This window comes from Arvicanthis niloticus, chromosome 3 (assembly GCF_011762505.2).
Source record: "Arvicanthis niloticus isolate mArvNil1 chromosome 3, mArvNil1.pat.X, whole genome shotgun sequence".
Lineage (NCBI taxonomy): Eukaryota > Metazoa > Chordata > Mammalia > Rodentia > Muridae > Arvicanthis > Arvicanthis niloticus.
This window is the reverse complement of record NC_047660.1, coordinates 69902163-69914306: the sequence shown is the minus strand read 5'-3', so window position 1 is coordinate 69914306 and position 12144 is coordinate 69902163. Positions and strand designations below refer to the sequence as shown.

Below are 12144 nucleotides of genomic sequence, written 5' to 3'. Positions count from 1 at the left end.
TAGGTTAGAGATACTCTTCCTCTTCTGATGTCTCCGAAGATGGTTCTTTTTTTCTTAGCTTCTAATAATGGCATGTTTGGCTTCCAACTCTATTTCAAAGTTTTCTGCTTTTTATGCAACCTAATTTCTTGAACAATGTTACTTTTTGGTGAATAAGGTAACAAATTTGATTGGAGGAGTTGTAAAGATTGTCTTCTTGAACTCTCATAGTTAACTAGGAAGCTTATAGATGAGTGTTCTTCATTCAAGAACTAACCCTAACCAAAGCAAACTAGTCTGTCTAAAAGTAAATTTCAGAACTTTTAAAAGTAATTTCTGTTCTATTTGTTCTTTTGAGTCGAGGTGTTTTATGTAGGCTGGTCTCAAACTCACAGTACTTCTCAGTATTTTAGCCAGTGCTCATTATCAGTATGTAATCTAACTCTTAGTGACCACAGTGATTGACTGAACCAGTCCCTCCTCCCTTCCTCCTTCTCCCTTCTTCCCTCTCTCTCCCTTCCTTCTTTGTGGTTCTAGGAATTAAACCTAGGACCTCATGCATAATAGGCAAGTATTCTACCTAAATTACATCCTCAGCCCTTCCTTTTACTTTTGATATAAGGTCTTGCTAAATTTCGTAAGGCTAGCTTTGAGTTTTGCAGCCCAGGCTGCCTCAGCCTCCCCAGTAGCTAGGACTGTGGCCCCAGGCTAAATTTCAGCCAAATTTGTTAAGACATGAAATTCTTTGCATTCCTGTTATAATTTTTAGGGGTTTGTACTGATTGTTGACATGCTGACCTGTTAGCTAGATAGCATAATCCTGTTCTGTTTTATACACTAATTGTATCTTCCTGGGATTTAAAACACTTTATAACATTAGCTTTAAAAAAAAAAAAAATGGAGCATACTGGAAGAGTAATTTTCTCCTGATTTCAGATTAATCCTGCCAGTTGAGAGTTGTTTCATTTAGCACGACACATGCACATGGAGAGCTTACTAAGCCTATTTTTTTCTCATTCCTGATCACTCTTTGTTACAGCAGTTATACTTAGTACTTTTTTTTTTTTATTTTACTGTTTAAAAAATTTAGGTTAGCATATAGTACTGAGTTTCTCACAGCATCTTCATATATGTATCTTGGCCATTCCCCTCCACACCCATCCTGCTTCCTTGTCCCCTCTGGCTGCTTCTCTTTCTTCCTGATTGGGGTATTTGGAGGCAGCTTGGCTGTATAATCCCGGCTAGCCTTGAACTGGCAGCAATCTTTCTACTTCAGCTTGCAGAGTATTGCGATTTATTGAGATTTATAGGTGTGCATCATGATGCCCTGTAGGACAGTGATTATTGAGAATGAGTTTTTTAGAGTTGTATGAGGAGTAGAGTATTGTGTGCACATGCATGTGCACATATACACTCCTATATTTTCAATCTGTGTTGCATTTACCAATGTTTGCTTTAACTATACCTATTTCCAGTGCAATGGAAGATTAGTTTTTTGCATGTATTTGGTGTATATCACACTGATTAGGTCTATAATATTCCACAGTTGTAAGCCTATAGAATGTTTTAGAAGAATCTTTATTCGTTTATTTTTGTTTTTTGTTTGTTTTTGTTTGTTTGTTTGTTTGTTTTTTTGAGACATGGTTTCTCTATTTAGCTTTGGCTGTCCTGGAACTCACTTTGTAGACCAGGCTGACCTTGAAGTGAGAGGTCTGCCTGCCTCTGCCTCTGAAGTGCTGAGATTAAAAGTGTGGCCACCATTCCTGGCTTTCTTTTTGTTCTGTCTCTCTCTCTCTCTCTTTCTTTCTTTCTTTCTTTCTTTCTTTCTTTCTTTCTTTCTTTTTTTTTCTTTTTCTTTTTTTTTTTTTTTAAGACAGTATTTCTTTGTGTAACCTTGGCTATCCTAAAACTACCTCTGTAGACCAGGCTGGCCTTAAACTCAAAGAGATCAGCTTGCCTCTTTTTCCAAAAGCTGGATTAAAGACTTGTGCCACTACCGACCAGATAGCAGTTTCATTTTTATCTAGAGAGTTTTCTTCTTAGTTTTGGTGCTTAGAAGCTGACTCGGCAGTTGTATGTAGCATCTGTGCCTGATCCATAGGCTGGTGGCTACACCTCCATTTTGTTGGTTCGTCTCTGTTAATTACCCTTCTGCTATCAGGAGACAGTTTTAAGTGGCACTTTCTGTTTTTCTTTTTTGTCTTATGATTGTAGTAGTTGCTTTATTTTAAAATAAATATGCTTGGCCATACGTACACTGTTGTGTAGTTTTGTCAAAAGATGGTCTTCTCTGTTAGGTACAGAAAGCAGAAACTTTAGGCTTTCCCAAATAAATTGACCACGTGGGAATTCCTCATACCATTTTAAATGTAGTATATTTATTTGTTTTATTTATTTATTTATTCACCTGCTTGTTACCTTATTAAAATTCCAAAAGTGTTTTGAAAGTCATGCCCATGGCTGGGAGGCAAAATCAGTAACATGTACACACACATACATACACACACACTCTTTTTCCAGACAGGCTTTCTCCTTGTAGCCCCGGCTGTCCTGGAAACTCCCTCTGTAGACCACACTGGCCTTGAACTCAGAGATCTGCCTGCTTCCACCTCCAAATGCTGGGATCAAAGGTTGTGCCACCACACCTGGCATTAGCTTTTTAGACAACGTGAATAGTTATCTTTCTGTTTAATTGGAACAGTTATGAGAAAGAAGTATTGTGCATGGATACTGGGGTCATATATAGCCTGTTTTTGACAATTTCCCTGTTGAGAATTCTTTCTCAATATTTTTAAAAACAAATATTTTATGTCTGTGAGTGTTTGCATGCATGTATATACCTAGTGCCCACCAACGCCAGAAGAGAACATTGGATCCTCAGAGACTGGAGTTATAAATAAGTGGCTGTAAGTTGTGTGGTTGCCGGGAATCGAGCCTTTGGAATTGAACCAAGGTCTTTGGAAGAGCAGCAATGTAACCTCTTGACATTTCTTACTTGTGCAGCTTAGGCTAGAGAGACCTTACATTGCTGTTTTCAGAGTTACTCTGTTGTATTTTTAACTTTTCATTGGCTTAAAGTAATAACTTTTTAAAAATTTAAGATTTATTATTTTATATGTATTTTGTCTGCATGTATGTCTTTGCACCAAGTTCATGTCTTGGTACCTACAGAAGCCAGAAGAAGTTATTGAATCCCATGGAACCTGAGTTAAAGAGAGCTGTGTTTGGGTGCTAAGCATCAAACCGAGGTCCTCTCCAAGAACAAGTCCTCTAAAACAGCAAGCTAAGCCTCAGCCACCCTCGTGCATCAGCTGACTTGTAAACCGAACTCTAGGTTAAGAGAGTGTTTTAAAGATGATTAGAAGTTTTTCTGTTCCCTTTTAATTTGGAATAGTATCAATAATTAGGAACAGTAACTGCTAAAGGCTCTTAGTGTTTGCCTCTGGTTTGGGGTTAAAAGTTTTCTACACTAAACTCTAGTTCATTCTCTCGCGTCTCTTAAGTTCAGCTCTGCAGGTTGGATCTCTGCTGCCAGCTTTTCTGTACCTCTGGTCAGCTCTTAGCTAATCCACTGTGCATCATGGCTCTTAAGAGCCCATTCCTTCATAGTCATTCTTCATAAACAAATAATTGTTCTATTCCTTTATTTCTACAGCTCAAGACGCAGTTAAATGAAACACGCTCCAAACTTCAAAATGAACAAACGGAGAGGAAGAAGGTAGCTGATGATTTGCATAAGGTAAGACACTGCTTGACCTGGAGACAGTGTCGGAAACCCATCTTCTGCAGGCATCTTCATCGGACACACTGTAAAACCACTCCTGTCCTTTTGGGTCCTTAGATGTGTAGGCTGCTGGTTGCATAGGCTGCTGGTTGTGTTGTTACTTTTTTGGTAAACAACAGTAACAACAACAAGAAAACCCTTTGATTCGTCTCCTCATTTGGAGTTAAGTTTTTACTTTTTATTTCTTCATTTTTGAAAATTCTTTGACATTATTTGGTGTGTATGTGTGTGTGTGCTGTGTTTTGTTGGCATGTATGTCTGTGTACCACATGGGTAGTTAGTACATCTAGAGACTTTGGATGTCCTGTGATTGGAGTTGCTGATGATTGTGAGCTACCTGTGGGTGCTAAGAACTGAGCTCGGGTCCCGTTCATGGGCTTAAAGTAAGTGAGTGCTCTTCACTGCGGAGCCACCTCTCCAGCCCTCCAAAGTTTTCAAGTAAAATTTGCCATTGTCACTGTCTTAGGGCTTTCATTGCTGTGAACAGATACCATGACTAAGGCAACTCTTACAAAGGACATTTAATTGGGACTGACTTATAGGTTCAGAGGGTCAGTCCATCATCATCAAGGAGGGAGCATGGTGGCATATATTTCAGTTTGTCTATGAAATGAAAAATACATAAATATTTGTAATTTCAGAAGTTTGTTTTTTTAGTGTTTTGCACCAATATGTTTCTTCTCCTTCCCTTCTCTCCTCCTCTTCTTTCTTCTCCTCCTCCTCCTTCCCTCCTATCCTCTTTTTCTCCTCTTCTTCTTCCTCTTGCTTCTTCCTCCTTCCTCCTCTTCCTTCTACCTACTTCTTTCCCCCTTCTTCTTCTTCCTTCCTCCTCCTCTTCTTTCTTCTGAGATGGTCTCACTGTGTAGCCCAGGCTGACCTTGAACTCAGCGTTATAGCCTCCTGACTGCTGGACTGCAGGTGTGTGCCACCATGCCGAGCACAATTTTTTTTTTATTCTCTTATTCAAATTGATGGTTTCTTTAGGATTGTATTTCTGATTCTTTTCATTTGGTTAACAGGTTATTAGTAGTTCTGATGTGCAGTGGTTTTAGTACTTCTTATATGCTTTAACATAGAGCTAGCCTAGTATTTGTTGGAGATATTTATCAGAACAGTTACATATATCCCTTTCCTGGAACTGCATAACCAAGGATTTACACAGCTGAGATTTTGATACCTATACCAATTACTGTGAATAATTATTAATTAATAACATCTTTTACATTTCTTATTTAAATATCATGGCATATATAAATTTCAAATACATAAAAAGTATTTTGTGCACACTTAGAGCTTATGATTGTTACTAATAAAAAAGACTAAGAATTGAGAAATGCTTGAAAATGTTCAGATTATTTAAGAACAGATTAAATGTTAAATGTGAATTCAGAAAGTTTGTGTTAGAGTACCACCTCTTTTTTATTTTTTGACTTGAGATAGGGTCTCATAGCCTTAGTTGGCCTGGAACTCTCTGTGTAGACCAGCTGGCCTCAAGCTCATGGAGCTGCCTCTTGACCTGAGATTCAATGTTTATGTCACCATGCCCAGAGAGAGCACAGACTCTTAAGGTTGTGATGTATATTCATTTAATTTGTTGTGTTATGTTAAGTTTTGACTTATGCATCATAATATAAACGATGTAATTTTAGGCTGGCAGTGCAGTTTCTCAGACAGTACAGGTGCTTAAAGGTGTAGATAGGCCATGGTATGCCTGCAGCTGAAGTGGCAGTGGTAGGTGACCCTCTGCTGCCTCTAGATAGTAGGAATGCTCAGTTGAATTCAAATGCCTATAAATGTGTTTTACTGAGTTAACAAAACACTTTGTAAAACATGTAGCATAAAACATAATATATGGGGCTGGAGAGATGGCTCAGTGGTTCAGAGCACCGATTGCTCTTCCAGAAGTCCTGAGGTTAATTCTCAGCAACCACATGGTAGCTCATAACCTTCTATAATATGATCTGATGCCCTCTTCTGGCATGTAGGTGTACATGCAGATAGAGCACTCATAACATAAAAAATAAATAACCTTTAAAAACAAAACATAATGTTGGAGCCTACTCATAAAATGTTTTCTGCTAATTTTCTCTAAATATACTTTATGTTCAAAAAAGGTTCCAGATCAGGAGTCAGCAAACCCAGACTAGTTTAGTATTAGTGGTCCACATGTGATAGACTTACATGTTTCATTCAAAAACAAAAACATGAGAGGCCAAGTCTTGGTGGTGCTCACTGTAATCCAAGTACTTGGGCAGCGGGAGCTAGAAGATTATATAAGCTTTGTCTATCTACATAGTGAGTTCAAGTCCAGTCTGAAAAATACCAAAGTTAATTAGTTAATTATTAGTTAATGAAACTCTGGAGAGAGAGCTCAGTGGTGATAACATTGGCTTCCAATGTTCCAATGACCTGGGTTAAATTCCCAGCACCCATATGGCAGCTTACAACTGTCTGTAATTCCAGTTGCAGGGAATTCAACACCCTCAAACAGACATATGTGAAGGCAAAACACCAGTACACATAAAATTAAAATGAAATAAAAAACAAAACCAAAAATCCATAAAACCTGTTCTTAGATGTGAGCTGTTAAAAAACAGATTGTGGGTTGGAGTTTGCAGACTTGTAGTCTAGGCTAAAACTTAAATTTATCAGTGTGACTATTTCTAGTTTTAATTTCCTTATTCAGTTCCCATGTTTGAACTGCTGAAAACATGCATACATGTTGTTATAAGTTGGTGGGGAAGGGGTAGCTCTTTTCATTTCAGTGACAAATGTCTTACATCGTATGTTGAGAGGAGCTTTAATTTTGTACAGAATACATATTAAATTATTTCCTTTGTGTGTGTTGATGTATTTTCTCTTTATGCTTTTGTTACAGGCTCAACAGTCACTGAACTTTATCCACTCAAAAATTTCACTAAAAGCTGCTGGAGACACTGTTGTTATTGAGAATAGTGATATTTCCCCAGAAATGGTGGGTATTTCTTTTAACCTCAAATTTCTAGGCTAGTTGCCTTATAAACTTTTTGAAGAAGAAGCATGTTCTTCAGCTCCCAACTGTGTTTCCATGTGTGGGGGACGGGAGCAAACTTGGGGATGGAATCCATGGCCTTGTGCATATTGCACAAGCTCTGCCTCATTGAGCTAACCCAGCTCCATATATAGCATTCTTAACCAGAAGCTATCTTCTCACCTGCGTACCGCTGCATCCTTGTTATTGGTAGTTCACTTGCTCTTTGTGAGATCCTATATTAACTGTAGTGTTTTTATGGAGAGGTGTGTGCATTAGTGCTTTGGTATTAGAGTTTGGATGCTTGATTGGGCCCTGCTGCTTACTAACTTCATGTGTGGCTGTCACTCTGCTTCAGTAAAGGGTACTGGCAATGTCACCTGTCCTGTAGGGTTATTGGAAGGAACAAATGAGTACCATGGAGACCCCAAATACAGAGTAGCTGTGGCACCCAGTAAGCACCTGTGTGTGGCCCCTGTGCTTGGGGCTTTTGGAGGCATGCTCTCCTTTGCTGGATAAGTTGTTTTGTTTTTTTAAAACATAATTGTTTTGTTTTCTGAAAGGAAAAATCCATCATTTACAATGTTCAGACTAGAGTTTTCCTTTGTGGCCAGCATTTTATACAATATAGTTTTCTTTGGTGCCAGCTAGTTTGTGCCACTAATCAGCAAACATTTTTGTTTTGTTTTTGTGTGATTTCTAGTGTTGCTAATTGTGTATTACAAATGTTAGGTCATTTCCCTTTTTGGTTGCACACTGTTGTCTTTGTGTTTAGAGGCTTTTGAAGTTATTGTCCCTTCCACCTTCTTTTCAGGAGTCTCCTGAGAAAGAGACGATGTCTGTAAGTCTCAATCAGACTGTGACACAGTTACAGCAATTGCTTCAGGAAGTAAATCAACAACTCACAAAGGAGAAGTAATCCAGGTGTGGGGTACGGACACTAAGAACTGCTGCTTCCTTATAAATAACGCAGTGGGGAAAAGTACAGATACCATTACTCACTATAAAGTGATCTTCATGTCACTCAAGAAATGTTCCCTCTCACAGTTTCTAGGTGGCAGCTTTGACCTTTCTTGTTTTGTTCCTTTTGTGCACACATTTTGATGTCTTTTGGTTTAGAGGAATAGAATTACAGTGTAGTTACTATAGGCAGCTTGGTTGTGACATGGCTACCTGAGTGGTCTGTTATGGCAAAGCCCACAGTTGTCCGTTAGTTGATTCTGATCCTACTTCAGGGCGAGTATCTATGGGCATTTCCCCTCTTGTTATAACTGTGGTTGCTTTTGACTTTGTTTTATTAATGTTGGACTGAAAAATGCAGCCATCCTAACTTTGTAATATGAAAAGAACATACAATATTTATTGTATACATAAAGATGGGAGTAGTAGATTTCCATAATTTCTGCTGATTAGAGCTGGCTTGGTGGTTTTTGTTTTGTTTTGTTTTGAGGTGACTTGTTCAGGCAGTGTTGAGGTCTGGCCTTGAATGTGCTAGAATCATGGTGGCACCACCATACCAAGTTGGTGTTTTGTTTGAGTTTCCTTTTGTAGATAATCTTCTTACTTCTTCATGCTAGAAGTGAGGGATTTGGTTTAGGGGAAATAATAAGTCCATTGTTAGATCATGTTATGAGCTCTTGTTGCTTACACAACTGTAGAAAAGCCTAAGTTTAGCCCCTTTGTCTGACTTAAATCATGCTGCTAAGGGGATAGCATTTGAGTATATAAAGGATATTTCAGATATTTTTCTTCTGAGGCTCCTTGCTCCAGAATTACTGTGATACCCTGTAGGCACAAAGGGGCAAGGCAGACTGCCTAACCTAACCTATACCAAAGTTTCTCTGACAGCCACGTAGAAGCCCCAACAATAGGTTAGGCATGAGGAGAAGTTGACAGTCTTCTCTCATGATGTGGCAGGTATGTGAACGGTTTCTATTCAGGAGAGCCATCCGTTAGCCTACCTAAGCCCATGCCCTTAACAGTGCTGACTTCCTCTCAGAAGACTGAGTGCAGTAAACCTGTTTCCATCTTTACTGTTAGGCTAGAAGCTCTCAGCGGAGCCTGTATCTTTGTAAGCTCAGTTTTCCATTTTCTGGAAGTCATGTTTCTGGCACTTTTCTTTCCCAAATTGGTAGATGACTTTGGTTTCTCTTTTGTAGAGAAAGTCTTCTCTTCCCATGGCTTCAGCCTATTTCTTTTCCAGATACTTTCTTAATCTTGTTCTCCTTCATGTTGTCAGTTTTTATTTTCTCGTTGTGTTTATTTCTTCCCTTGTGTAGTTTCTCTGTCTTCTCTAGAATAATAGCTAAAGTCATTTTGCCAACATCATTAATGATTTGCTGAAGCTTTTCTTTGCATTTAATAGAATAGTCATAGAAAGTTTGGACAAAATATGCCAAGTCTACTGACTTGGTGCTATGAAAAGGGCTTAATGATTAGAGAGCTTTAAGACGCAATGAGATTGAGTGCTGACTGCCTTCTGCCTTAGGAGTGTTTGTTCTTATTAGAGATGGGGTTTGTAAGTTTCAGCCTGTTCCACTTTGCACCTTGGGTTTGCATTACACTGAGCAAGACTAATAAAAATGGCTTCTCAGGGTTGTCATTTCAGAATCTTTATCTAAAGGCTTCTGAATCCTGAGGTCTTCTGTTGTGGTGATCACCATCAGTATGAGGTGCTCTGAGTATCACTGAAGTGCCAGGCTGGAGCTCGTGAAATCTGTGTGGGATACATGCACGTGGGTTGCTTTTCTTACTTTGTTCTAAATAGATTGCTTTCTTATCTTTTACAGAGTGAAGTAATTGGGAAATTACTCGTTAGAAGTTAACAGAAGGCGTTGTATTATATTTTGCCAAATTAAAGCCTTATTTATGTTTTACCCTTTCTACTTTGTCGGACACTGAACAGTTTTGTCTTTTCTAATCCTTGTTAGACTACTGACTTAAAGAGAAAACACTTTAAAAAGCCAACTCTGTAGACACCTTCAGAGTTTAGTTTTATAATAAAACTGTTTGAATAATTAGACCTTTACATTCCTAAAGATAAAATAAATGTAATCTTTTACCTTATTTTGCTCAAATTGTTCAGAAGATCAAAGTGGTATAGACAATGAAATTTAACATTTTAATACTGATGTTGTACACTGCTTAACACGTGGGAAGAAGCTGCCTCTGACATCAACTCAAGGAAACACTTTTTTGTTGCTCTTATAATCAGCAAATAAAGGGACACTTATTATTCAACACGGCTTGCTCTAATTGTCGTTGAGTTTCAACAGGTGTTTCAGATGACTGTCATTTAGAATGCAGTTTCTAATTGCAGCCACCAAAAAAGACAAGTCTTGTTGCTTCTGTAACTTCCTGACTAGACCTTTGTGTCTTTTTTGAGTCAGGACTGTGCCAAGTACCACAGCGTGGGTGACAGCAAGGGTCCCATTCACCATGGAGGAGAACTCTGCTTTACTTTTACTTTTATTACTATTGTTTCACATAACAACTGTTAAGTTTCCCTTTTCAGAGACTGTTAGCAAGGCTACATGCATTCTCTTTTCTGTTGGAAGGTGTGTGTGTGTGTGTGTGTGTGTGTGTGTGTGTGTGTGTGGTATTGAGAACACTGTTTTCTTTAAATGACAAGTATCTTGTGCCAATGAATATTAAAGTACCTTTTAGTATTACTGCTATTTTAAAATTTTATTTTTATTTTAAGTGCATGAGTGATTTGCTTGCATGTGTGTATGTGTACCACATGCTTATAGTGCCCGTGGAAGCCAGAAGATAGTATTGAGTCTCCTTTCTTGGACATTAGTCCTTAGTCATTTTTCACCACAAAGGCTTTGCACTCTGTATTCCTTCTTTTGAGAGTTGTTTGATTTTGAAGCAGGTCTAGTGGATACACCTGTCAGATGTGCAGTTGGTAAGTAGAGGCAAGAGGACAGCGAATTAGAAGATAGCCTGGGCTACAAAGCGAGGCTCAAATCACAGAACACAAAATGCACAGAACACAAATGGCCTCTTCTGTTCTGAATATCACCTCAGTCTTTTGTTCATCTGCACCCCTCCATCAGTGTTACACATGCTCATGCTTCTTTTGCCTCTGAAATAGTAAGGTGTACATCCTGCTCATCCTGATGGGGGCATGAGTAGTTTTTAAATGATTTCCTATACGAAATCCTATTAGAAGTTTGTCCCTAGTACATCCGTCAGTCTAGCCAGCTCCTCCACTCTGGAGTAATACAGGGAAAGATAACTGTGCTCCCATTCAGTGATGGTTCAGTCTCTGCCCTTAGGTTAAATATCTTTAGAGCTGCAGTTGTATGAATGGTGAAAGGCCTTATGAGCTGCTTTGCCTTCTGGTTCCAGTGCTCGTCTTTCTACTCTCTTACAAGAACTGTATGTGGGAACAGACTTGTTGATATTCCAAAAGAGAATGAAGAGAGATGGAAAGGAGTGATGGGAATGCCCATGAAGCAGCCCATTCATTCCTCTTGGTGTGAGAAAGCTCATCAGTTTCCCAGAAGGCAGTGGCACTGTGTAAAACACTGGGTGTCAGCTGTCTTTGTTCAACAAGAGCGGGCAGCAGCTGTGCTGCCCACAGAACTGAAGCCATGGCCAGTACTGTGAGGACTCTCCTCCATGGTGCTTCATGGGGCGTTATGGATAGGAAACACAGCTTCCGCCTCCCTAGGCTGTGTGATGAAGACCTGCTCCCCAGTTGGTGACTGTCATAAAGGTTCTAACCTACCATACATTCACATTACCATGATGCTCTGTCAGGCCCCAAGCAGTGAAGGCAGCCAATAGTGGACTGAAATCATAATCAAAATAAGTCCCTCTTTAACTGGATTGGCTCAGGTCCACCAATAGAAGGTGTATGGGAGGAGCAGAGGCCTCCAGGAGAGGGCTGCCTTCACACAGAGACTCCATTATCTAGGTCTCCAGAGAAGGGTAGTGGAGGAATGAAAAGGGCAGACAGTCCCACACTGAGGGAGGTCCCACAAAGCAAAGCTGATACCATGATTGGCAAAGAAAGCCTAAGTTCAGGCTATGGACAGATTGGCGGTAGATTTTTTTTTTTTTTTTTTTTTTTATGTTTCCCTAGAAAAATAGACCATTTCATGTTCACTGGTAGAGTTCTACTATATAGCACTGTCATGTGTACAGTTTATCATATGCTAAATATCTTAAAGCATTTACTTGAGTTGGATATTTCATTATTCACTAATTATATTGAGGTAAGAAAGGAATATACTTCTATCACCCTTTTCATTGTAGATATGGAAACTGAGGCATTAGAGAATAAATCTCGTAGTCTTGGCTACTCAGGAGAGCCAGTATTCTACTCCTGAGCCTGAACCATCTGGCTTTGGACTGACAC

The 12144-nt window shown here is 39.1% G+C and overlaps 1 protein-coding gene across 41 annotated transcripts in view; it reads left to right on the top strand.

Annotated features, from left to right (window-relative positions):
• Ktn1 (kinectin 1) overlaps positions 1 to 10013 on the top strand; it is a 137708-nt gene extending 127695 nt beyond the window's left edge. For 16 of the 41 annotated variants that reach the window (XM_076931161.1, XM_076931153.1, XM_076931156.1 and 13 more), the window contains 3 exons: positions 3635 to 3718; positions 6642 to 6737; positions 9563 to 9655. In XM_076931161.1, coding sequence (XP_076787276.1) covers positions 3635 to 3718; positions 6642 to 6737; positions 9563 to 9598 — 216 coding nt within the window. In that variant the 3' untranslated portion in view covers positions 9599 to 9655. Of the gene's footprint in view, positions 1 to 3634; positions 3719 to 6641; positions 6738 to 7587; positions 7705 to 9562 lie in introns of all 41 variants that reach the window. The other 25 variants (XM_076931154.1, XM_076931148.1, XM_076931145.1 and 22 more) reach the window with 4 other exon arrangements.
• Positions 10014 to 12144: the final 2131 nt, after the last annotated feature.